This window comes from Equus przewalskii, chromosome 18 (genome assembly GCF_037783145.1).
Source record: "Equus przewalskii isolate Varuska chromosome 18, EquPr2, whole genome shotgun sequence".
Taxonomy (NCBI): Eukaryota; Metazoa; Chordata; class Mammalia; order Perissodactyla; family Equidae; genus Equus; species Equus przewalskii.
Window position 1 is genome coordinate 32,253,416 of NC_091848.1, and position 27,081 is coordinate 32,280,496.

The window sequence follows — 27,081 nt, forward strand, 5'->3', positions numbered from 1 at the left end:
TAAATTAAACTACAGGACAAGAACTTATTCTTGTCATAAGTAGCTGAATTTTACCAGTAAAGTACATCAAAATAAAATATTCCCAAATTGCTAGTTAAGACCTTGTATGTGACAGATTAAAAACAGCATGTTCTTTTCTCTTAAGAAAATGTCAAAGTATCTTCTCATTAATCTTCAATATTTATTTTGTAAACCTTAAGGTTTTCATCTTGTTTCCTAGAAAATATTAGATCTAATTCTTGACTCCATTACCTATCTTTTAATACAATATTAATTTTGATGTTCCATTAAACTAGCTGATAGGAAGTATATTGGTAAAACTATGCATGAGTTATTCCTAACAATCATCCCAGAAGGACAAATGATAAATCTAAATACTCATAAAAATCTTAACAGTCATGATTACTAAATACTAATATTAGCATAAAGGTTGTAGTTCTAATAAACTTATATTATTCTAATAACCTTACATTATTATTTTAACTTTTTATATACCCTTTTTATTTACCAAATTACTAAGTTAATCTTTTATAGCCTTTGGCTTATAGTAAACATTCTAACTGTTTTGTGTGATTGTATTAGTTTCTTAATTATTGCCCCAAATTTAAAGTAATGTTGAATTTTCTATTGTAATTTAAGATATACGCACAAAATCGTTAAATATTCACGTTCAAAACTAAAACAGTTTATACTAATACTATTTATACAATTCATACTAATTTAGCTGCCATTGGATGAATATTTAATGGAACAGAGTAAATCAAAGTACCTTTTAAAATGAATTAGGAATTTAATCTGCATAACAGAGTTTTTATGACCACATTATTACAGTATGATGACATGCCATATGATCAAAATATGGACTTATTTGTTTCTTCATTAGCCTTCAGATTTTGTTGTTTGGGTTGTGGGCTCCTTCCCAACTTGCTTGTTTTCTCAATTTTAGGAGACTATTAATAATTCTTGTCCATTTTTCAGAAACACATAGTCAAATGAAAAAAGCTTCTATCTACAAGTCTGCTTGCTATGTGGAATGAGAAAACAGTAAAACAAAACTTCTTTTATATTATCTTTTTTATAATTACTATGTCATATTTGGAGATTTTTAGGCATAGGCTTTTAAGGGAAAAAAATATGTACCTCTTGTTTCCAGCAAGCATTGTCATTTTTGTTTAAAATAAATTTGAGGAAATTTTTGAGAAAGTATTTGGAAGTAGGAATTAAAATCTCAAAATAACTTTTTATTACATGGATAAGACTTATTAATATCTACCTCAATAAGCAAATCATTTAAAATTTTTTCATATATATTTGCTATCATGATAATCTTGATTTCTTAAATAGCCAATGAATGAAGATGAACAAAGATTTACATGAATTTTAACTTGATTTTTGTCTCTGTGAAATAAATTCATGTTTACAAATTTTGATTGTCAGAAATTAGACAATTATTTTGAAAGACTGAGGATGACAACTTCGGCACCTCACGCAAGAGTCAAGTTAATGTGGATTTGTCATAAATGACATCATTGTATTACATATTTAGAATTGTATTGTGACTACTTTAAAGCCTGTTATACAGTAAAGTTCTTTGTTGTTTTTGGATATTTTAGAACTGTTAGCATTAGTAACAATTTGAAGTAGTTTCCACAATACCTGTGGATTTTATCCTACTTTTATCTTATGTTCAAATCAATTTTAGTTGCTTTATTTGACTTCATTGATACTGATGCATTCTCTGTATTATGGGTTAGCCAATCTTGCGCTGGAACTGAATTTAAAAACAAGTATCTGGCTCCACTTAAAGCTCTGAAAATGCAAGTTGTTCTTTGCATTTATTAAACACTTCCCTGCTTCAAAGAGTAGAAATGGACAATATTTTCTTTAAAGATACTCTATGACCAGTGAGCTTTTTCACTAGCTGTAAATGATAACATGTCTGACTCCCCAAAACACAGTTCTTAGGGATATCAGTGCTTTATTTCTCCAAGCATCCAAGTGCCTGTGCTTGAGTACAAACCAGCCTATGAAGAATACAGTCACCAGATGTTTGATCTCTTAGTTTTCTAACAAATCATTTGTAAGAAATGACTAGAATGGTAACAGGGAAATGATTGCTTTTTAAGTAATATAAAATTTTGATGTGCTATTTTTATTGATGAATACAGATTTTTTTACTTTCTTAAATAATTATTTTATTTAAAATTTGTTTTGATTACTATGTATATAAAGCCAGTAATTTTTACTCTTAAAAATACTTTTTAGAAAATTTAACATTCTATGTAAACCAAATAAAATTAATTTATTTTAAATATTTAGGTGTCAGACAAAGAGAAAATTGACCAACTTCAAGAAGAACTTCTGCATACTCAGGTAATTCTGATGAGTAAAAAAACCCAGAGACTTTTTCTTATACTTTCATGTAAGTTTGGTGATGTGAAACTAGTTTTTTAACAAAGCAAAATTTGGAATGGTTTAGTGATAGAACCTTATTATCAATAGATGCAAAAAATGGAAAGGCTAATTGAGAAATAAGGAATAAGGAAGGAACTTGATAAGTGTGGTTAACTCATTTATGTGTAGAAACCTATTTTTGAGTGAACCTTGTGATTCTAATTTTAAGGAAAAATACCACAGAAAAAAAAATGGGGAAAAGTGGCTTGTCCTTCTGTAAACCTGTGCCTGCATTTTTACACTGAGTAGGCTAAGAGATTTAAGTATCACTTAAAGAAATTGGAGTTGAGTCTACCCGCAGGAACTTTTCTCTTTGCTTCTCTAAAGCCCAAAACCAATCAGATAATAACTTCTAAAAGTATTATTGACACTACTGTGAAAAGCTATTCTCTCACAGTTGATGATGAAATTATCATTATTTTAAAGACCTATTGTTCTGTGCAATGTAACAGGTAGGTAACATTCTAGTGTAAAATTGCCTTGTCACCCACTCAGTCATTAGTTATTCTGTATAGATAACAATGATACGCAGTAATTAAGAAGTTATTTTTTTTTTAAGTTAAAAAGACATTATCTTGGGTCTCTCTTCTTAGGGAGAAAAAATACAAGGGACAATCTAGATGAAGTTAAACAACTAGTATATTTTGGGTCAGAGGTTTCCTTAATATCTGTGTGTTGATTCTCATAGCTGGCTATATGTTAGAATCGCCTGTGCTCTGGGCAGCACCACATATATTTTTAAGACTTCCCAGCCAGGTGATTCCGGTCTGCAGCCAGAGTTTAAGAACCACTGATCTCAAAGTGTGGTCTCTGGAGCAGGAGCATCAGTATCCTTTGGGAACTTGTTAGAAATGCAAATTATTGGCCTATTCCAGACCCACTGAATCAGAAACTCTGGGAGTAGAACTCACAAATCGTTGTTTTTAAAAGCCCTCAAGTGATTCTGCTGCATCCCTAAGTTTGAGAATTACTGGTCTAGAGCTCTGGAGGATGGCCCAGTAGCCCATCTGTGCAAGATGGCTATAGATTGGCACCTGTACCAAAGAAAGTTTCCATCCCCAGAAAATGTAGACCCCATAGTTACAAAGAAATGAGCCATTGGAAATCCTGCCACCCTTATATATCCATTGTTATCAACCCTTCAACTTTTGCAGTTGCAGTTGTTAACTACTGGGCGTTAACACAAACACTGTATGGAGAATTGATATAATAAACTATGGGGTTATCTATATCAGTGATGTCCGATAGAAATATAATGCAAGCCACATGTGTTATTGTAAATTTTTACATTAAAAATGGGAAAAAGAAGGCCGGGCCGGTGACGTACTGGTCAAGTTCATGCACTCCACTTTGGTGGCCTGGACTCCACAGGTTTGGATCCCCAGCACGGACCTAGCACTGCTCCTCAAGCCACGGTGTGGCAACATCCCATGTAAAATAGAGGAAGATAGGTACAGATGTTAGCTCAGGGCCAATCTTCCTCACCAACAAAAAGAGGGGGGGAGGAAGAATTAGGTGGAATTGATTTTAGTACTATATTTTGTTTAACCCAATAGATCCCAAATAGTATTATTTCAACATGTAATTAGTATGGAAAAATATTCATGAGATGTTATATTTATTTACTGAATCATAGACATATGTGTGTATTTTACAGTTAACAGCACATCTTGATTCAGACTATCCCTGTTTCAAGTGCTCCATAGCAACATGTGGCTAGTGGCTGCCATATTAGACAGCAAGGATCTCATTCTTAGATACTACCAGACTTGTGTTGTATATACTATTACTACATATAAATGAATGAGTTATATGTTTGTAGTAGAATCAGGCCTACAGTTCTCCCTGTCTCATACTATATGGTTCATCTACATAATGTTTTTGTTTAATTTGGCTTAAGTTGAACATTCTCTGAAGATAGAACTATGATTCCCTGTTATTTACTTTGTTCTTGGAAAATTACAACAACCTAAAAAATTTTCTAAGAAATATTTTCTGTTGTTAAAGGCATGATATTATAAATTGGACATAAACATTCTGCTGGTTGTAGGAAGGAGTAATTCTTGATAGTTTTCTGAACATTGTTAATGTTTAGAGAAGAAATCATAGTGTAAAAACTGAGAAGGCCAATTAGCAAAGGACAAAATTTATTTGAGAAGAAATGTGTGTAGCCAAGCCTCTACTTTCACAAAAACGGCCTGTCTAAGCGTGTTAGTCTTCTTTAAGTGCTTTTCTATCAATATGTCAAAAATTAATGTGTAGTCTCTGGCCACGGAAACTTACCAAAACTTGGAAATTTAAGCCTTTGACTCAGACTTACATTCCAAACTCTGATTTTGGTCAGGCTACGAAGCCTTCCTAACTGGAGGTTCCTAATCGTACAGCCTTGGCCTCCGGGGATGCCTTAGGGACTAATGCGGGTGAAACCCTTAGTAAAGAGCCTGTCATGCGATACATGCTTGGGTACTGCTAGCTAGTATTATTTTATAACATAGCGTTTTAATCAAAACAGTAAATAACGTGGGGAATGGGAAGAATTTGAATTTTTGTCAAATGTCCCTGAAACGAAGGTTTAAAATTTTGATATGATAGAAAATATTACTTCATAGGGTGTACTTAAGAACTTGCTTCTTTAAATTCTTACGTTACGTTTTTGGTATTTTAAATAATTTAATGTCTTCAATGTAAACAATGAAGAATTTTCCAAAAATGCCAATTTATAGTAGAAAACTATAATGAATTTCACCATTTGTATGAGATAATATTCATAATTTATTCTGTCCTCTCAACATTTTCATAGGAACTGTTTAAATGAAATAATTCATTTTAAGTTAGTCGAGACATACAACTTTTGGAAAACTGTAATTTAGACTTAATAAGTGTTATTTATTAACCTTTTTCTTAACATAGTTATGTGTATTATTTGTTGCAGTTAAAGTACCAGAGAATCTTGGAACGGTTAGAAAAGGAGAACAAAGAATTGAGAAAATTAGTGTTGCAGAAAGATGATAAAGGCATCCATCATAGAAAGCTTAAGGTACTTTAAGTTTATCGTAATTTGGTAATTCTCAGAACTTTGCCACTTTACATTGTGCATTCATCAATACCAATTTTTAAGGAACTGTAAAATGTTCTGTCATCCTTCTCTTTCTAACCTGATTTCTTTGGGAGATAGGGAGATCTCTTCCTATGTTAAACATTTCACAAATTGTAGTCTCCAAACATTTGTTTTATACTATGCCCATAAAATCTTTATACTTATAAGAGTCATTTCTCGTGAATCAGTTTATTTTTCTGAAATACCTAGTTTATCTTTAGGCTTATTTAATTTCTATGGCTATAAAATCAGAATTGTGAATTGATAGACATTTAGATATGACTTATCATCACTGCCTTACTTGTATTTCTATTGAATGGTTAGGCTACTTTTTCAAAGAGTGAACATTTTCTTCTGGACGATTCCTTAGGCATTTAAAGAATTTTTGAAAAAGCATATGCTGGTATTGTTATCAGCACATTGGTAATTAACCATTATCAGTAAATTAAATCTTACTATCCCCCCCACACTAAACCAAGCTGTATGTGCTAAATTAAATTGAAGTCAGCCTTTTAACTTAAATCTCATATAGGTAAACAGAATTTATGTCTAGTAAAACTGCACTAAGTCATGGCACATCCATTCTGTAGCCAAGGTCCAAAGAAATATAGTTCTAGTTTAACCAACATGTGTTAGTAGTTCTGACTCTAAATCATGACTGCGTAAGACAAATGAATAGTATGGCTTTGTTTACAAGTCACACATGTCAGCTGAGAAAAGTCATGTCCAAGTGTTTATGTATGTTGAGAGTTGACCTCAGAAACAGTATTTTCTCTCATAAAATAAAATGGTAATGAAAATTTGAAAAGTTTTTTGTTTGTTTTTAGGTGGATGGGACACAGTTGCTTTGCATTTAATTATTTCTAGGTGTTAAGAGATGAAAGGAATCATAGGCTCTCATTTTGTTCCTACCTCGCATTAAAACTTATCTTTAGTAATTAATGCTTCATAGTAGCCTCTTTTCCCAGGCCTGTTTATTTGTTCCTTTATTCATCAAATATGTACTTGAAGCTTGTTGTGTACGAGGCACCATGTTCAATCCTGATTCTACTGAGAGAAAGAATACAGGATATCTGCCCCTGATGCTCACGTTATAGTCTGCCCAGTTGTCAGAGCACGCTTGATCATTATTAGGGACGTGGCAGCCTTTTTGGTGATTCTTTCTCTACTTTTATCCTTTCTTCAGTCTGTCTCCCTTTCCTTTTCTCTTTTTCTTCCCTCTCTCTGACACACACACAGAAAACTTGGTAGAGGTCAAGTTCCTTTCACTTGGTCACCTGATCCCTTGTTTGGCCTTTTTGGTGTTAGTGGTTTTCCTTTGTTGGGCATGTAATGTTAGCTCTTCAGTATTAAATAATAACTTCCCTCTTTGACCAATTCATTAGAAGGTTAGGAAATCCTGAATTAATGTACTTTAGTAAATCGATATATTTCTAAATTAGATCAATTAGATAAGAAGAAATGGAATTTTATTCTTACTGTTTTACTTTTTACTATAATAATGTATTTGTATAATTAAAAAAATAGTGATTATAGAAAAACATTTTGAATTTATCAGCCTTTTTTCTCTTGATGCATCTGTGGTATTTTTTTTTTAAATGTTTTCACTGCTTTGTTAATTTTTTAAATTTTATAGAAATCTTTGATTGACATGTATTCTGAAGTTCTTGATGTTCTGTCTGATTATGATGCCAGTTATAATACTCAAGATCATCTGCCAAGGGTAAGTGAAAAATTAATACCCAGTGAACTTGCCCATTAGCAAAATAAACACTAGGTTCTGAAAAAATTAAATGTGTTATTATACGCATACACACAAGTATATACACAATAGATGTGGATAATGACATAGTAGATTTTGCTATATAACGTTTATTCATGTGTTCTGAGTGATGTCTTAGCATTGAATGTTGTTTGACTGTATTTATGTGTAATGAAGGAAGGCTATCAGATATTTGGCATTATGTATTCATAATATTCGTGATATTAAAATATCTGAACAGTGGATTAAGTTAGGCACATGAGTGACATTTAACCTCATAGTATTGAAAATGTCTTTGTAAAGAGTAGACTAGCAATGGAAATGATTTGTGGAACATTAATGATCTGATTTTAGAAATAGTGGTTTAAATTAGCACAAGTGGTTTTTTTTCCTTTTATTTTTTGGAGAAGATTAGCCTTGAACTAACATCTGCCGCCAATCCTCCTCTTTTTGCTGAGGAAAACGGGCCCTGAACTAACATCTGTGCACATCTTCCTCTGCTTTATATGTGGGATGCCTGCCACAGCATGGCTTGCCAAGCGTTGCTGGGATCCAAACCAGCAAACCCCGGGCGGCCGAAGCGGAACACACAAACCTAACTGCTGTGCCACTGGACCGGCCCTAAATTAGCACAAATTTTAAATAAAAATTTGGCTATGAACATTGGATCCAATTAATGTTTTGTTGTTTATGTTTTCCATGTGTATACCTGTATCAATTGTTTTTTTATAGATGATATTTTAAAATATATTTTTTTAACTTGGTGTTTTGAAAGACTAAAAAATCTCAGAGCAGCATCCCAAATCTATTTAAATTTAATTTAGTATCGAAGTTAAGAATAAATGTTGTTTGTTTTGTGGTAAGGTGGTTGTGGTTGGAGATCAGAGTGCTGGAAAAACTAGTGTGTTGGAAATGATTGCCCAAGCACGGATATTCCCACGAGGATCTGGGGAGATGATGACGCGTTCTCCAGTGAAGGTGAGAAAATGGGTCATCCGAATGAAGCTCCTCAGGCGAGTAATCGCTTCAGGGAGCTTTGATCATTGTGTTGAAATAAAGAATTTTAACTAGAGAAAGAACTGATATATAGCATTTGCAGTGATTTCTATTGTAGAAATCAGTGGGAGGTACAGCCAGGAGGCCAGTGTAACAGGAGCTGAGTACGGAGGGGAGAGCAGTGGGAGGGGAGGGCAGAGGTGCAGTGGGAGGCCTTGCTGTACTGAGCTGTCATTAGGCCTTGGGATTTTGTTCTGAATAAGATAAATGAGAGGCCGAATGAGAGAATGAGAATATTGGAAGTGGAGCCAGTAAATATAAATCATCTCTAGGTTTATTGTAAAAAAAGAGTAGAGAAATGCGTCAGTAGCAGTTGTAATATATTGGGACAAGGGAAGGTTTTTAAAGATACTTATATGCTGATTGTAATGGTCTAGTTGAGAAAAAAAAATGATGATGCGAGAGGGAGGGGACAGTTGCAAGATCAAAGTCATTGAGGCGGCAGAGGCTGGGAGTCATTGAACAAGCTGTCTGTCTTTAGAAGCACTGACGATTCAGGCATCGTCACAGGAAGAAAGTCTGTGGCTAGAGTCTTTCAACAAATATTTATTGAGTGCTTAATACATGCCGCAGTGTTCTGGGCAGTGTGTTGGTAAACAAAACAAAGATCCTTGCCATAATGGAGGATATATTCTAGTAGAGGGAGACGGACAATAAATAATAAACATAATAAATAACCAATTTACATAGTATATTAGGAGGTGGTATGTGTTATGCAAATAAGAAAAGGGAATGGGGGTGCCAGGGTTTTGGTAGACTGCATCGAGAAGGTGACATTTGAACAAAGACTTGCAGACAGTGAGGGAGAGGATCGTGTGGATATCATGTAACAGAGTGTTCTGTCAGGGAGTCAGCGCAAGGCCCTGAGGTGGTTAGGTGGCTCTCGCGGTCGAGGCCAGTGTGGCTAGAGCAGAGTGAAGAGTAGTAGTGATGAGGTCAGGGATGGTGGAGGGCAAGGGGAAGCAGGTCATTAGGGGCTCGTAGATCATTGTGTAGGCTTTGGTTTTTATTTTGAATAGATGGGGAGCCACTGTGGGGTTTTGGGCAGAGTAACAACATTGCTTTTTAAAAGGCTTGCTCTGGCCGCTGTGTTGAAAACAGATGCAGGCAAGATGGGTAGAACCAGAGAGACCAGGTGGGGGACGATTGAAGGGTCCAGGTGACAGTTGCGCCAGGGAAGTTGTGGTGAAAGTGATAAGAAATGGTTGGATTATGATCTGTTCTGAAAGAGGAATCAATGGGATTTCTTGATAGATTTGATGTGGAATGAGAGAGAGAGAGAGAGAGAGAGAGAGAGAGAGAGAGTCAGTCATCGGGATGCTCTGAGGTTTTTGGCCTGAATGAATTAAAGGCTGTGGTTGACATGGAGAAGTCTGGAGCTAGGTAGGTTTGGGGAAGAAGATCAGGAGTTTTGGACTTGCCTGAGGGATGTTAACAAATAAGCACTTGGATATACAAGTTTGGAGAGAGGTCTGGGCTAGAGACATAAATTGAGTCATAATCAAGTCTCTAAAGGTAGTATTTAAAGCCATGATCTTAAAAGAGGGAGTGACTAGTGACAGAGAAAACACAGGATGAAGGATTGCTTCCCCGGCACTCCCAGCGTTAAGAGGCTCAGGGAAGAGGAAACAACAAGAGCTTGTGAAGGAGCAACCAGTGCGAGAGGAGGGAGCCAGAACAGTATCCTGGGAGCCAGGTGAAGAAAACATCCAGGAGGAAGGGGCAGCTGAGGTCGACTGCTGCTGCCAGGTCACGGAAGATGAAGACTGAGAATGGTGGCTGAATTTACCACTGGAGGCGAGGAAGTAAGCTATGTGGAAGCTTCCTTCTGATTGCTTCCACTCCTCAGTGAAATAAGAAGCTAGATCATCAGCTGTTAAGTAAAGAGAGGGGAGAAGATATTGAAGCTTGAAGCAGGAGGGAAAGTGTGGAGTTTTTTCTAGGCAAATGGTGACTCCAGGAAGGAGTTGATGAGGGAATTTGAGAAATTAGGATTACTGAGTTGTGCTGAAGTCCCCATTAAGGTCTCTGGACGTAAATTTAAAGGGCAGCTGTATGGTTGTGGATTTTTTTTCTTTTGTGTTCAGCTGGTGGGTATAGGTATAGAGTATTTGGAGAATTGGGAAATTGAAATCACCAAGAATGGAGGCCCGAATAGTGGTAGAAAGTGAGACTCTGAGGCTGAGGCTAAAATTGTCAAGACATGAAGTTTGTTTATAAGTATAGCAAAGGGGTATTGGGCAGTCCAATGTGACTCATGCAGAGCACTGTTTTGGATCTGACTGTGAATTCAACCATGTTGTGTGAAGCTAGTTTCTTTTTAATTTCTCTGTGGTATTGGGTGAATGTACCACACTTTATAGATCCATTTTACTTTTTTTTGGTGAGGAGGACTGGCCCTGAGCTAACATCTGTTGCCAATCTTCCTCTTTTTGCTTGAGGAAGACTGTCGCTGAGCTAATGTCTGTGCCACTTTTCCTCTATTTTTTTTCTTTCTTTCTTTTTTTTGTGAGGAAGATTTGCCCTTAGCTAACATCCATTGCCAATCTTCCTCCTTTTTTTTTTTCTCTTGAGGAAGATTAGCCCTGAGCCAGCTTCTGTGCCAGTCTTCCTCTACTTTATATGTGAGATGCCTCCACAGCATGGTTGATGAGTGGAGTGAGTCCTCACCTGGCATCCAGACCTGTGAACTCGGGCCCCCAAAGCAGAGTTCATGAAAGTTCAACCACTTGGCCACAAGGCCGACCCCTTATCTTCCTCTGTTTTATGTGGGATGTCTCCACAGCGTAGCTTGACCAGCCATGCCCAGGATCCAAACCTGCGAACCCGGGGCCACCAAGGCAGAGTACACGAACCTAACCACTATGTCACTGGGCTGGCCTGATCCATTTTACTATTGCCGGGCATTTGGGATACTTCTAATTTAGGGAGGGGAAAAACCCGCTTACACCTCATATCAAGTGCTATAATCAGTTGTAAAAACATTGTAAACCTACCTTTTTACTTTGTTACCAGCACCCTAATTGTAGTGGCTCTGGGTGATGTTGTATTTCAGGAAGGAGTGTTAACTTTCTTCTGGCAGGAGGGTAGAGCATGGACAGATTTCCTTGCAACAGACAAGGCTGGTCTCTTCCCAGTTCGCATTACTCCCCTGGTATTTATCTGTGTTGACAGCCCCCAGGGATGCTGCTGATGTGTAGTGTGAAGGAACACCTGGATTTGTGCAATGTGGTGGCGCTGTCTAGACCATGTAAGTGCTAGGGGAATTCATATGAATTGTAAATGCATTATTAATCTCAATGTTCTGTTAATTTCAGGTGACTCTGAGTGAAGGTCCTCACCATGTGGCCTTGTTTAAAGATAGTTCTCGGGAGTTTGATCTCACCAAAGAGGAAGATGTAAGTAGAATTCATAGGAGGTTCATGTGTGTAACTTTACAACCTGTGAAAGCTTATAAAAGACAATTAAATGGAATGTTTTTAACTGAAGATTTTCTTAGGATTTTGTTGTTTTGCATTAATAGCTTGCAGCATTGAGACATGAAATAGAACTCCGAATGAGGAAAAATGTGAAAGAGGGCTGTACTGTCAGCCCTGAGGTAAGCGTTGCAATTCATTTCAACAGTGTTTTATGAAAATCCAATGTTTACACTTTGAAATAAAGCATGATACTGGCGTTGATGTTTAGATTGCAGCTGTTCCATACGTATGTAGTTGTTTTTTTAATATTCCAAATGATATATCACTTTTTGGGTAATTTTCTAGAATAATTACTTTTAGAGTCAGAAAAAGAATAACATTTTTCTGAGTACTGTATCTGGATGCTTGAGATATAGAATTTTCAGAATATCAGCAAAAAATTCCTAACAAACTGCCCCACGATATTAATTTTTTTTTTTTTTTTTTTCTGAGTAGACCATATCCTTAAATGTAAAAGGCCCTGGACTACAGAGGATGGTGCTTGTTGACTTACCAGGTGTGATTAATGTAAGTGTACACAAAATAGGTATTTTATCATATTCCTATTGTGGAAAACATTTATAATGACATTTAAAACCTTTTTCTTCAAGACTGTGACATCAGGCATGGCACCTGACACCAAGGAGACTATTTTCAGTATCAGCAAAGCTTATATGCAGAATCCTAATGCCATCATACTATGTATTCAAGGTAAGTCTTATCACAAGATTTTCATTGCACTGATATGCTTCCTTTAACAACCCAAGCCTTGCTCTAAATATACACATCACATAAACATACAGGATAAATATGTTTTACTCCCTCCTCTTACTTGTGCATTTTATTAGTAAATAGAATTGAAGTTGGGAATATTTTTGTAAATTTCACTGTAGGCATCATAGAAATTTTTATTGGCTAGAATTTCTTTTTATAACTAAAATAAATGTGTTAAAATTTTTCTTACTATAATGTGGACACAAGGCTGTAGCTTGTAGATGTTTTCAAAATCCATTTTGCGATTATTACACTGTCACTTTTCATTTTGTTTTCAGATGGATCTGTGGATGCTGAACGTAGCATTGTTACAGATTTGGTCAGTCAAATGGATCCTCATGGAAGAAGGACGATATTTGTTTTGACCAAAGTAGACCTGGCAGAGAAGAATGTGACTAGCCCAAGCAGGGTGAGGGCAAGTTCTTTACTGTGAGAGAACAGTCTTTGTGTAAGCTCCAGCTGCGACCGCGACTGGTTGGTTAAAAAAACTCTTTATGGAATACTCTACTTGATCAGAGGTGGTAATGGAATAAAACAAAGTATTGGAAAGTTATAGTAAATTACTTAAGTGCAATTTTGAGGTATAAATAAAATTCCATAATGATAGTTTCAGTCATGTGCCACATAATGATGTTTCAGTCAGCGATGGATTATGTATCCGATGGTGGTCCCATTAGATTAGTACCATATATCCTAGGTGTGTAGTAGGCTATACCATCTAGGTTTGTGTAAGTACACTCTATGATGTTTGCACAATGGCAAAATTACCTAACAAATCATTTCTCAGAATGTATCGCCATTGTTAAACAGCACGTAACTGTAGTTCACTTTGGAAATACTTAAATTGCTAATGTTGCTTACTCTAATTTAATTTTAAAAATTTTGTATAGTGATAATCAGTTATGAACTTCATTTGTGGTGTTTCTTTTTTTAAATTATTTTTAGTTGATTTTCATAAATTAGTGTAAAACTAGTGACAGTGTAGATTCCTCTTGGACCTTATGTATATGCTATTTTTCTTTTTTCAGATGAACATTACCTTTCTTAACTGACTGAAGACTGTATAGCAGATATTTATAGTAGAGAAGGCATTGAATTGGGTCTCGGGCCTCAGCATTCTTAGCTATGCTCCCCCACCAACTAGCTGTTGGGCAGATCTTGTTTTCTTTTCACATCCAGTCAGTGCACAATCCAACCTGTTAGTCTAGTTGATCTCTAGGGTGCTTTCCTTTCTGAAATTGTATGACTTCTACGTATGGTGTTCAGTGTCTCACCCCACCCCCCCTTCCTGTAACAAGGGAAGAGCTTTATTTCAAGGAGACATTGTGTGTAAGTCTTAGTAGAGTGCAAATCTTGATTTAGGGCATGCTCATTACTCAATTATAAAGGCATAAAGTAGTGGTTAACAGGACAGAGTCTGTAGCCAGATTGGTTTCAGATCCCAGCTCTGCCATTTGCTAGCTGTGAAACCTTGGGTAAGTTAGCTTTTTCAGTGCTTAAGGCTTCCTCTCTGTTGGAAATAAAGATATTCATGCTACTGTCTCATAGGTTGTAAAGGTTTAATGAGTTAAAGGTTTAATGAGTTTGTTTTAAAGTGATTGACATAGTGTTTGGCAAAAAAAGGGTTATATAAGTGCTGGCCGTCATCTGTTATTATAATATTTTTATCCCCATAGAACAACAACTTCAGACTAAGGCCCATCCCTCGTACTACTGCTTACATTTCTCTCCTTCCACCTGAAACTTTCTGGGACTGTGCCTCTGTGTCAGGGGTTCCCAAGACGGACCACCCCTAGGTTCACTGATTCTCTAGAAGGACTCGACTCAGCACATAGTCATACTTACACCAAAGATTTGTTAAAGTGATAGGATAGAAAGCAATATCACAAAGGGAAAATGTACAAGAGGTGATGTCTGGAGGAAACCAGGCTCAAGTTTCCAAGAGTCCCCTCCGAGTAGGGTCACACCGATGTGCTTACTGCCCCCAGCAACAGGTTGCTCGTTGGAGACTCAGCACCTGAGCTTTTTATTGGGGGTGCTCATGTAGGCCCCCTCAAGTACAAAAATTCCAGACGCCCAAAGGAAAGCAGATGTTCAGCATAAACCACATTGCTTGCACAATGAACCACTGTATTTAGGGAAATTTTTATATCAATGTAGGGAATTGTTTACCAGTTAAATTCCCAGATGCCAGCCAAGGACAAGCAGGCCTTTCTAAGGACAGCAGTGTTGGGCCTGCTGTGTTAACTCTCTTCCTCACAGCCTCCGTGACCTCCTCTGTGCCTTATTTTTAATGGTAAAGCCCACTGTGGCAGTATTGGTCCTGATATGCAGAATGGGAGAAGTGAGGTAGATGCAAATTTCTGTGCCTCTTTCCCATCTCTCTTCATTCCTTTCGTTTCTTAGGGTTGTAACTTGCTGTAGAGGACGGATTCTTACCTCAATATTAATCTGAATGGGCTTCTGGGAGTGGGAACTCTTTTACTTTGTGTGTGGATGATGGATCTCTCCGCAAATCTGCAGTTTTCTGGAGATAGAGTCCATAGTTTTTATTACATTTAGGAATGAATTTTTGACCCTAAAAGAATTGAGAGCCAAAGGATCCAAATATTTAAAAAAAAAAAAAAAGTAATAAAAAGAGGCAGTCTAACTTGGTTAGAATTTAGGTATTTAAAGAAGAATATGGGGAAATAATAATAGTAGCTACCATTTATTGAGTGCTCTGCATGCCTGGCACACTGTGTTAAGTATCCTATCTTATATAATCTTCTCAGCAATCGTTTTGAAAAAGTTAAGTAACTTACTTAAGGCCACTTAGCTAGTAGGTGGCAGAGCAGGATTCGTACTAAGCCCAGACTCCAAAACACTGTGCATCATTCCAAGTTTTAATTTTGGTACTTTTGTTTTAATAATACTTTTTTTAGTATGGTAAAATTAAATGTATTTATTTTTTCCTCAAATAACAATTGAAGTACATTTTAAGCTTTTGTACAGATTTATATATTTAATTTACATGTTTAGCATTAAATTTGCTTTTTAAATAGTATATTTTGCTTTAAAAAATTATATAAACCTACATCTCACATTTGTTTTTCCCACTTTAAAAAATAGATTCAGCAGATAATTGAAGGAAAACTCTTCCCAATGAAAGCTCTAGGTTATTTTGCTGTTGTAACAGGAAAAGGTATGCAAAGATGGATTATTATAGTTTCAGTTTTTGTTGTTTTCAGCTATTAAAAATTAATTTTCTTAGAACTTTACCATCCTCTTTCCCTAGGAAACAGCTCTGAAAGCATTGAAGCTATAAGAGAATATGAAGAAGAATTTTTTCAGAATTCAAAACTCCTAAAGTAGGTATCTTGTTTAACTATTTCAAGATTTTATAGCTTAAATTGTTTTCACTTAAAAGTTTTTTAGCCATTAGTTTAACATTGAATTTCCAGAATTTTCCCCAAATAGTGGTCTGCATCTAATAAGCAAGTCCTCAAGCTACTCTGACAGAATTGGGAGCACTTTATCACGTGGTACAATACAGGCTGGCATAATGAACCGCCTCCTGGGATGTGGGCACAGAACACCACCACCGGCACCTCTGCAGTTTCACATAAAGTGATTTTTAAAAATCAATATGTGTGGGGCTGGCCCCGTGGCCGAGTGGTTAAGTTCGCGCGCTCCGCTGCAGGCGGCCCAGTGTTTCGTTGGTTCGAATCCTGGGCGCGGACATGGCACTGCTCATCAGACCACGCTGAGGCAGCGTCCCACATGCCACAACTAGAAGGACCCACAACGAAGAATATACAACTATGTACCGGGGGGCTTTGGGGAGAAAAAGGAAATAATAAAAATCTTTAAAAAAAAAAAAAAAAAATCAATATGTGTACACATTTCTCTTACAGTATTAGGGAAAGTTGGAGTGGGGAGTGGGGATGTCAAAGGGGTATCCCTAAGTAGACATTGACAGAAATTGACAGAAAATAAGATACTGGCAGAAAACCAAATAGAATTGCTGAAAGGCAACTGAGTTATATTAAAATTTTATATGTAGAGAGTCTCTTGAAATGGAACAGTTTAAGCTTACCCCCTCACTATGTTTAAATAAAATTAAAACTTCAGTTTCTCAGTCACACTAGCCACACATTTCAAGGGCTCAATAACCTTGTGTAGCTAGTAACTACCATATGGAATAACTCAGGTACAGAATATTTTCTTCATCACAGAAAGTTTTATCAGACAACGCTGGTGTAAAATGTCTAAGTGGCTATTCTCATATTGTCATAATAAGCACATTCTCAAACTTACTGATAGTATTGCCCTTTTTCCCATTTTAATATACTTTAGCTCTTATTATTTTTTAATAGGACAAGCATGCTAAAGGCACACCAGGTGACTACAAGAAATTTAAGCCTTGCTGTGTCGGACTGCTTTTGGAAAATGGTACGAGAGTCAGTTGAACAACAGGCTGATAGTTTCAAAGGTAAGTTGGGTTTTTAAAATAAGTAAACAAACTTAGCATTTCTTTTAGCTGGCAGCCTTAGGCATCCATCAGATTCTTTACTCCCTTTCTTTAACAGCTGCTTTTTAGTTCATTTACTATTAGATAATATGCAGAAAATGGGGAGAACATAAATCTTCACTTGTACAACGACAGGATTTTCCCTTTCTGGGGAAACATTGCTGGGAGCACACTGCAGAGTTTAAACGGATTAGGACCTTTGTAGTAGTGTTTGGGAGAAAGAGGTTTGTAAACTGTAGAGAAGTCAGATGCCCTGTTTTTGTGGGGAAGAGAGGAAATGTGTTGGAAAGCAGAGCAGCCTGTGTTCCAGCTACACTGTACTAGTTCCTGAATCCCACACTTTCCTGCTCCACGGCTTTGCTTCCATAGTTTCATTTGATGAGAATATACCCGCCTTCCCTTTTCCCACTTGGAAAGCCTACCTGTTTATCCCATTTGGTTCCTCAGCACCCTTGTCAGTATTATTATTATTCCTGTTTTACAGAAGAGGAAACTGAGGCACAGAGTAACTTACCTAAGTAATGCACCCAGCATCACACAGGAATAGATAATAGACCCAGGATTTGAATTTTGGTGGTAGGACTCCAGAGTCCGTGCTCTTAGCAGCTGTACTAAACTGCTTCAGCTGTGTGTTTTGTGGATTGAAAATGGAGGAACTAGAGTCAAGGAGATAAATTTGGAAACGATTGCAGTAATGAGATTCTGAGATGTCGAGACCCCAGAGTATTCAGGAGTCGTAGCTGCACACTCAGAAATTAACTTAATACAGAAGATGTGCAAGATGGCTTTGACCACTGCATCTGGAAAGAAAGAGAATCCTCAAACTTGAATATGTTTCTTCCTCAGCAACACGTTTTAACCTTGAAACTGAGTGGAAGAATAACTATCCTCGCCTGCGAGAACTTGACCGGGTAATATTTGTGTACTTCATGATTTTGTGTAGATCTGATGTAATATTGTGTTCTAACAAAATTGGTTGATGAGCAAAATCTGGTGAGCTAGATTGCTTGGGTTTTGACCATGATTACTAATTTAGAGCTGCAAGAATTCATTTCCAGGAGCAGTTCTCTCTTCTACAATAATTTAAATTACTTATTACATAATACTAAACAGTAAGTAGGGATCATAGGATGTCACAACAAGGTTAAAAAAATGTTTTCTGAGCCAGCCCTGATGGCGTAGCAGTTAGTTTGGCACACTCTGCTTCAGCGACCCAGGTTTGGTTCCCAGGCATGGAACCCACACCACTCACCCGTCAGCCAATTTTGGCAGTGGCTCACATAGAAGAACTAGAAGGGCTTACAAATAGAGTATAGAACTACGTATGGGGGCTGTGGGGAGGAAAAGAAAAAAAAGAAGATTGGCAACAGATGTTAGCTCAGGGTGACTCTTTCATGGCAAAAACACACACAAACTGACAAAAAATTGTTTTCTGAGAAGGTGAAAAATATTCTTTCAAGGTCTTATAGAATTAATGTATTTTATCTAATGTAAACTTTTAAAAATTATACATCAACTTTTTTAATTTTCAGCATTTACCATGGAGAAATGTACTGATTTAGTGGGACTTAAAATGCCATCAGTTATAAAACAGCATCAGGTTACTAGTACACTAAATTAATATGTGCTGATACTTTCACATAACATTTGTTATGTGAAAAACTTATCTGAACAAATGTTAATGTGGAAAGCTGCATTCAGAATTGAGTGGATAAGGTAGACATATATCAGTTTCTCTGTCCTTATCTGAATATTGGCATTCCTAAAAGAAAGACTAGAAGAGAAGAGCATTATTTGCTGCTCATGCATGCTTCAAACCCAAGGTCAGCCCACTAGCCTGTCAGAGGCCTTCCTTTTAATTATCTTTGAAAATCATGGCAGGGCAAATTGACTATCTTATGAGAATCTTACTTATTTCTATCTATATTGTCTAGAATGAACTATTTGAAAAAGCTAAAAATGAAATCCTCGATGAAGTTATCAGTCTGAGCCAGGTTACACCAAAACATTGGTGAGTATTTGACCTTTTCCCAGAGACTTTACTGTAGGAATTATAATGAAATACTCAAATTTAGATTGATAAAGCAGTGATTTATGGTAGCCTTGGCTCATCCCCCAAAACACTTAGTAAATAGGCAAGAACATAAACGTACATGCCGTTTGCTAAATCTAACCACTATTCTAGACTAACCTATTAAGTATTTAAGTACAATAAATTGTATATTTATTAAGTATCTTTCAGAAAAGATGTTCTGAAAGATAGCTTTCTTCATGCTCTTTTAAAATCTTGATTTGTCTTAGGCTTTTCTTTATCATATACTTAATAAATACATAATTTTGATTTCTGTAAAATTGGGCAAAAGTTTCATCAAATTGTGCTTTAGATAAATGTTAAACAGTCCATCAGAACTGATTGCTCTTATTGGATTAATCATGAACTATAGAGAAAATTGGTTTGTAAAGCACGAAGAGTGTATATTTTCTAGTTCTCATTTCTGAGTAAGAACACAGTTGATGTTTTTTATATGTGCCTAGTATGTTTTGTACAAATTACATTTCAAATTGAATCCTAATTGAGATTTTTTTTAAATAGCAAGTATATGCATCCTTTTGAAAAATGCTCATGCAAATCTCTTTCAAGGCAAGCTATCACCTTTAATTTATGTTTTATGTAAATTTTGGCACCCTTAAATTTGTTGGAATGGGGCACTGTAACCAAAATAGGTTCTGTGTACCTCAAGCAAACTCTGTATAAATAGCCTTGAAATTTCTGCAGTCATATTTTAATTAACAAATTCCTTGTGCATAAATTATCTTTCTAATAAAGCCTGTAGTATTTTTAAGAATTTATTATTCTTGGAGCAGAACTATCCTTACTGCCATTCTTCATAAATATTTTCTGTACTTCTTCTGTTTGGTCAGTTGAAGATGATCAAAACTGAGCCTGGACGGTAGTGTCCAGACCTGAAGTTTGCACTCAGCATTGCTAGTTTCCCCATTTGGTGCCCTTTCTTCCTCAGTGGTAAACCCTGTTTTCTCTTCAAGTAGTCAAAATATGCCTATTTTTAATCTCCTCTCCTTATCCAAAAAAGAATTCTGATTTTATCTATACTTGTTGGCTGATTAATCAGATATATATAAAACACAACTTGTTATGTTTGCTATTATTTGTATTTTAAGCCAGTTCTGGGGCTTTTTGAAGTTGCACAAGATAGATCATGTAGAAATGCACACACACACATACACAAAAGGAATATACTACTACTTGCCTTCCTAGGTTGTATGAAGATAATGTATACACAAAGTGATTTGTAAACTATAATAACTAGGAATGCTATTTATGGGAGGAAAATGTAGTGCCTCTATAAATTTCTGGCATCATCAAATGGAATGGTTAGTTTTGTTTGGACAGAACAAGTCTGATATCAGAGTAAACCTGTGCTAAAGTGAGCCTTGAAGATAAATTTAATTTATTTAACACAAGGTGGCTGAAGGGCATTGTGAAGGGACAAGACTTCTGTCTTGCCAGCTTGCCTATTGGGAAGGCAAGGCAGAGAACTAGGACATCTGGCTGCTAGAGATTTATTCTGTGAGCGGCTGGATCAGATGATTCTGTATCTTCTCATCAACTTCTTTTTTTCAAGCTCTATGGCTTAACACAAACATAGATCAAAATAGCAGGGCCTAATCTTAACTCTTCAGGCCATATTGAATTCAGCTGCATTGTAGCCAAAACATTTTATTTTTGTGATATAGTTGATGTTGTCTTAGGTAGTATCTTTTTGCTGCATATGCCTTATGTCATATTTTAGGATCTATGCCTAAGACATTTATACGTATTTAAGTCACAGGACTGTGTAATTTATATTTGGCTATCTGGAAGCAGTGTTACAAGCATTTTGTGTCCTAATGTGATAGTTTATTTACTTATAGACATTCTACTATACTTTAACGGTATTTTCAGAAAGTTATTGGGGATTTAGATTTGACATATGATGCATTATAGTGAGAAATAGGCTCTCAACGTTTTCACACAATATACCTGATCATTAGGAATCAATCACGTTAAGCAGGAGATATTGATATATCATTAACATTATGTGACCATGATTATAGGTATGTCTTTTTTTCATATGTTGTTTAGAAGGATGGCTGGCTGGATTTATAGAAATATACTTTTTAAAAAAATGATACCATGGCTTGCATTCAATTTTTGGCGAAAAATATTAAGTTTATTTTGTTGACGTTAAAAGAATGAAAAGAAAATGGGAATGCACAGTTGAGTCCCCTAACTCAGATTAGAGGAATCAAAAAGATTTCTGACACATAATCTGAGATCTAAAGGGTGAATAGGTGTTAGGTAAAGGCAAGGAGAGGAATATTGCAGAGTCCAGGAGGTGAGAGTGTGAAAGGTGACACAGGTCACTGAAGGCGGTTACCTGTGGCTTTAGCACAGGAAGAGGCAAGAGGCAGGAGATACAACAGTAAATGAAAGCAAAATACAGATTATTAAGAACCTTACAATCCGTGTTCAGAAGCATGGAATTTATCCCATGAGCAGTGAGGGCCATTGAACAGGTTTAGGTCAGCTTTGCATTTTAGAAAGCTCTTTGTAGTAGGGAAAATGGACTACAGGTGGAGAAAACTGTGAGCAAGGAGACAGTTGGCTGTTGAAATATTCTAGATTAGAGGTGATGGCAGCTTGAACTTGAATAGTGATTGTGCAGATGGAGAAGAGGAGATATTTTTGAGTTGAGAGGTTACCTAGAAGGTATAATTGACAGGATTTAGTGATTGGATGTGTAAGTAATGGAGAAGACAAGTCGATTAAACAGTGAGTACATTTATGTCCATAAGTACATTGCTAGGAATCTATGGAAATGAAGATATGTTTGACAAAGATGAACACACTAGAGTCTTCACCACAGTTTTGTGTGTAAGTGTAAAAAAATTGAAAATTTACGTTTCCTATTTGGAATTACATAATATTTGATTTATCTATAGAGTGGATTGCTGTGCAGCCATTGGAAACATAGGATGTTGACATGGAATACGATGTACAATATACTTTAAGTTTCAAAAAAGTATAAAACAGTATGTGTAATATCCACTTTTGTAAACACACAAATATTTATGTAGGCTTTAAATTTTCTTGATAAATTGAGCAGTGAATAGTCATAATCTACTGAAGGAGGAATTATGGAGGACTTCTTACTTTTTCTGGATTGGTTAAAATTATTAAATGGAGCATATCTTCTGCTTTAAAAGAAGAAATTTCCATTTTGAAACAATTTTTAATTAAAATGGAGTATAAGTAAAGTTCCTGGAGATAAAGAGGGTAATAAATAGAACTATAATGTTAATCGTATTTTGTATATTTGTGGTTTTTATCCCCGGATAATAGCAAAATTTAGGATAGAGAGGAAGTCTACAGTCACAAAGAACGTATGCTGGGGAATTGGTCTGTGTAAGTAAGTGTAGCAGTTGGTAAAACCAGGTGGAGTGGCCTCACAGTACAGGTGTCTTTCCATGAGAGTTGACGACTAGTGGTCCAGAAGAGAGATTGTGGGGTGAAGGGAACACAGCTTCCATTTTCTGACTCTACAGCATATTCACCTAATGAGCAGCTTCCAGTCAGCAGAATTTGAGGACAATCACTGTGTGTAAGGGAGAGCCAGGAAAGGTTTGAAGATACAAGGAACAGGGAAAGAATAAGAATATAAAATGGTTTGTTTGCTACGGCACAGGGTATTGGGGGCACAATAAAAATTATTGTGAGGGAGGGGAGCAGGGGGAGTCTGGACAGAGGACAGCAGCTTGGTGATGAAATGGCAGGTGAGGCTCGGTAAGGATAGGTTTGGGAAGCAGCAGGCTTCTTTGAGAAAGTTACTGCAGGCCTGTCAGGATGTGGTGGTCTGGGATTTTGTTATGGTCGTCTTAAAAGGGTGCCTGGGCTGTAGATTCCTCGCCCACAGACTCCTAGGAAGAGATAACAGACCATGTCTGTTCTGAGGCAGGAACAGCGAAAAGCTCTGGTGGTCAGAGGCTGGATCCTAGTCTTCTGTTCATGTTTCAGAAATCTTGAGTTTGTGTTCAGAATTGTATCTGAATAGGAGGCCCTGACAAGCTTCTTTTCTTCCAACTTGCTCCTAAAATTCTCCCATTATCTGTCATTAATGTCATGACTAAATTGACTCGGTCCTTCTGCTCCTCAGTGGTATATCCTTTTCTTATACTCTTTCTTTTGTTTTCTGGTTGTAACCGAAAAAACACCTGAAAGTTAGCAAGGAGAACCCAGCAGCTAAGCTCACTGACTCAGTGGGCTTAATGTTACACTACTGTTGAGTGAGTGATCACGCATGCGTAGTCTTAGACAGGAGGAGGTGTTGACCTCCTCACCCAGGAAAAGCACAGCTTGGCTTTTAGACGTCAGGGAGGTTTCTGCTACTATGAGCTTTGTGACTGATTCTGGAGGGTTGAGGTTACTCTTAAGACTGACCGCTGGATAAGCAGAGTGTTTTTGTATATTGTAGTATTATATTACAGTAGAAATTAGTTTGGGAGAAGCCAAATAAATATTTTCTTGAGATTTCAATTTTTTTTCTTGATTGAAATAGTTGCCTTTTTCTTATTTAGAGAGCTGTGTTCTTGAAAGATGTGTTTTAAGGCAGAATTTTCAACTTGATTATGCATCTTTTATATTGTTACCTTAGTCATGAAGTGTTGAACAATTTCTCTAGGAATATCCTGTAACATCTCTTTGCTTTGTGCTATGGTCTGATAAATTGTTAAAATTTTACCAAGAAGTTTTCAGTCTTGAGCTCCACTTCACAGTCAACACGTACAAAGTATGTATTACTTTAGGCAAATAAGCACATGAAAAGATGCATAGAATTATTAATCATTAGGAAAATGCAAATCAAAACCACAATGAGATACCACTATAAACCTATTAGAATGACTCAAATTAAAATGACTACACCAAGTGTTAGCAAGGTGTGATGCACAGGTGTGCACATAGGTCAGAGCTTTAAATATGTGCAGTTTATTGTAAATTAATGATACTTCAATAAAGCTATTTTTAAAAACTTAATATTAGTGATCTTGAAACTTTTTTTTTTTTTAATTTTAGGGAGGAAATCCTTCAGCAGTCTTTGTGGGAAAGAGTATCAACTCATGTGATTGAAAACATCTATCTTCCAGCTGCACAGACCATGAATTCAGGGACTTTTAATACTACCGTGGATATCAAGCTTAAACAGTGGACTGATAAACAGCTTCCAAATAAAGCAGTAGAGGTTAGGATATAATTTAATTAAATGGGTAAGAAGCATTATCTGAAGGGAGTAGGAGCTGTGAATTTTAGGTTTTATTCCCATCACAGTGACTGTCTTTCTTTTTGGTCCTTATTCTCCATTTATTCTTTATTCCTCATCTCTGTGTTGGGATTAACCTTAATGCTGCTATCAATTACTACTTTTATAGAAATTTACTAATTGGTATGGTGTTGGTCTGACGGTATTGGTTCTTCTTCCAAAGATAGCGTTTAAAAAAACAAGCAAAATTTGCTTGAATGTGAAATATTTTTAGCTTCTTGTGTGGACAGAGATTCCATAAAGACAATGTTTGATGGATGAAACATTTACCGATTTTCTGCAGGGCTCGACTATACTTAAATAATCATTCCTTAGTTAGGATCCTGCCAGAGGTTAGACTAGGAATTATAAGAAAGTACCCTAAAGTTTGCATTTCTGTTACCCATGTATCTTGGCTCTACCCCTTAGTAGCTGTGTGATCCTGGGGCTAGTTGCTTAACCTTTCTGTTTCATCATCTATGAAATAGGGTGATAATGTTGGCTACCTCACAGGTTGTTATAAGGAGTAAATGAGTTAATGTATGTAAAATACTTAGACAGTGGTCCTGGTCCATGGTAACTGCTCCGTAAATGCCAGCTGCTTTTATGATAATGATGATCATTATCGTCATCCAAGTTGATTTGCCATGTATATTACTTTCAAGGATGATTGTTCTAGCTAAGAGTCAATGTATTCTGTGCTTCTGTGTGAAGGTGCTCACAAAATTAAAATCAATGTTAAAAATAACTTTGTTTTTCATACCTACCTTAGAAACAAAACGTCAGTGTCTAATTATTCAGGTGTATTTCACCCCTTTCCTATCCTGCTGCAGTCCTAGCTTCTTCGCCTCTGTTCTCAATTTCCTCAGTCCTCTCTTTCTGAGAACTCTTGCAGCTGCTCTACCTAAGCTTCATGTTGCTGACCCTTGCATCAGTTCTTGACACATTTACCCCTAAATTAGAGGGCTGCTGCTACCACTTCACTAGATCTCACTCCTGGGCCAAACCTTTTTCTGGGCCTTTTGCATGATAGGATATTTTCATATCCTAAGGTTCAAGGAGTGGAGCTAGTCATGAAAACAGCAATGATTCTGTTTCCTGCTGCTTTCTCCTTCATGCTGGGGTGTGGTAGAAAGGTGTGGACCTGCTGAAGGTCAGGAAATGTCGATTTTAATACCTCGCTCTGTGTTCTTCGCAGTCACCTTTCTTTATGCCGTAATTTCTTAATGTTTAAAATGAAGAGGGCCAATATAAAATGCAACATTCTCTAGCCCCCTTAATCAGAAGTAGTTATAGTTCTTAATTGCTTTGGACACTGTGCTCTCCTGTTCACTGTTCAGATGATTAGCAGTTAGCTCTCACACGAGGCTGGGTAGTGCTCAGCTCTGTTGGAAATACTGCTGCATTGCTTCATATATTTGCATAAAGGAAAGATGGGAAGAAGACTAAATCATTAAGAAATTTTAAACTTTTTGCAGCGTGAAAGAAGCCTGCAAACTCACATGTTGTACAGAGTGAAATAAATAAATAAGTGAACCAAGTCTGGTGGCTGACTAGCATGCATGCCTTTCCAAAGGAGGCAGGTCCTGTTCAGCTCCAGCAGGTGGTGCTATGTAGGAATGTGAGTACAGTGTTGCCAGAGAGTTGAGAGAGGCTGGAAACGCAGGGTTTATGTGAAGTCTCAATGCTTAAATGTTGGCTACTAAATTTTAAAAATTTAAAGCACTGTATATGTCTAGCAAAACATGTCTGGAGGCCAAATCTATCCTACCAGCACCAGTGTGAGATCTCTAGACCAGGGTTTATATTTGCTGACACTTAAAAAAATGTGATTTTGTATGTGTTTTCTGATAAGCTGGTTTATCACATCTATTTGGCTTAAATTCATGTGTTTATTTTTCATGTTACACATTAAATAAAGTATGTAGTATAAAATATAACTTTTTTATTTTAAATAATTCTAGGTTGCTTGGGAGACCCTGCAAGAAGAATTTTCCCGCTTCATGACAGAACCAAAAGGAAAAGAGCATGATGACATATTTGATAAACTTAAAGAGGCTGTTAAGGAAGAAAGTGTTAAACGCCACAAGTGGAACGATTTTGCAGAGGACAGCTTGGTATGTCGCATGTATATTAGGGTGACAGCCTCATATTTTTGTATAATTTCTCAAATTAATGCTCTTTGATAGGAGACTTTTTAGGTAACTGTTTAAATTAGATCCTGAATTTAAAATAATGAAGGAAAGAAATAGATTTACCATCTGTAGTCAGCCCTTTGACATTTCTCTGCCCTTCTAAAATCACCCTGTGTTTGTTCTTTCTCGGCTGTGATTTCAGGGAAAAGTCAAACTTCACAGTAAATAGGCTTCTCAACTTTCACAAATTGTCATCCACTAGGCATTACATGGGCCTGGACTGTAGACAGCCGCTTCTCATTGTACCCTTTTGGTAATGGAAGGAATTAGACACGTTAGTTTTCAGTGGGTTTGAGTCATAAAATGTTAGGCTCCTAACTTCATAACACTAACTACCATGTGTTGAGTAGCTACAAGGTGCCAGAAACTCTGCTATGTGTTTTGTAAGCATTATTTTATTTAGTTCTTAAGCAGTCC

General features: G+C 36.5%; 1 protein-coding gene across 4 annotated transcripts in view; it reads left to right on the plus strand.

Moving 5' to 3' along the window:
* The window catches only part of OPA1 (OPA1 mitochondrial dynamin like GTPase), an 84,795-nt gene that overhangs the window by 22,764 nt on the left and 34,950 nt on the right, over positions 1 to 27,081 (plus strand). For all 4 annotated transcript variants that reach the window (XM_008534895.2, XM_008534879.2, XM_008534887.2 and 1 more), the window contains 16 exons: positions 2,320 to 2,373; positions 5,387 to 5,491; positions 7,188 to 7,274; positions 8,178 to 8,291; positions 11,687 to 11,767; positions 11,893 to 11,967; positions 12,284 to 12,355; positions 12,439 to 12,538; positions 12,880 to 13,010; positions 15,713 to 15,785; positions 15,879 to 15,951; positions 16,960 to 17,075; positions 17,961 to 18,025; positions 19,049 to 19,125; positions 24,247 to 24,412; positions 26,434 to 26,586. In XM_008534895.2, the coding sequence (XP_008533117.1) occupies positions 2,320 to 2,373; positions 5,387 to 5,491; positions 7,188 to 7,274; positions 8,178 to 8,291; positions 11,687 to 11,767; positions 11,893 to 11,967; positions 12,284 to 12,355; positions 12,439 to 12,538; positions 12,880 to 13,010; positions 15,713 to 15,785; positions 15,879 to 15,951; positions 16,960 to 17,075; positions 17,961 to 18,025; positions 19,049 to 19,125; positions 24,247 to 24,412; positions 26,434 to 26,586 (1,542 nt within the window). The remainder of the gene's footprint in view (positions 1 to 2,319; positions 2,374 to 5,386; positions 5,492 to 7,187; positions 7,275 to 8,177; positions 8,292 to 11,686; positions 11,768 to 11,892; positions 11,968 to 12,283; positions 12,356 to 12,438; positions 12,539 to 12,879; positions 13,011 to 15,712; positions 15,786 to 15,878; positions 15,952 to 16,959; positions 17,076 to 17,960; positions 18,026 to 19,048; positions 19,126 to 24,246; positions 24,413 to 26,433; positions 26,587 to 27,081) is intronic.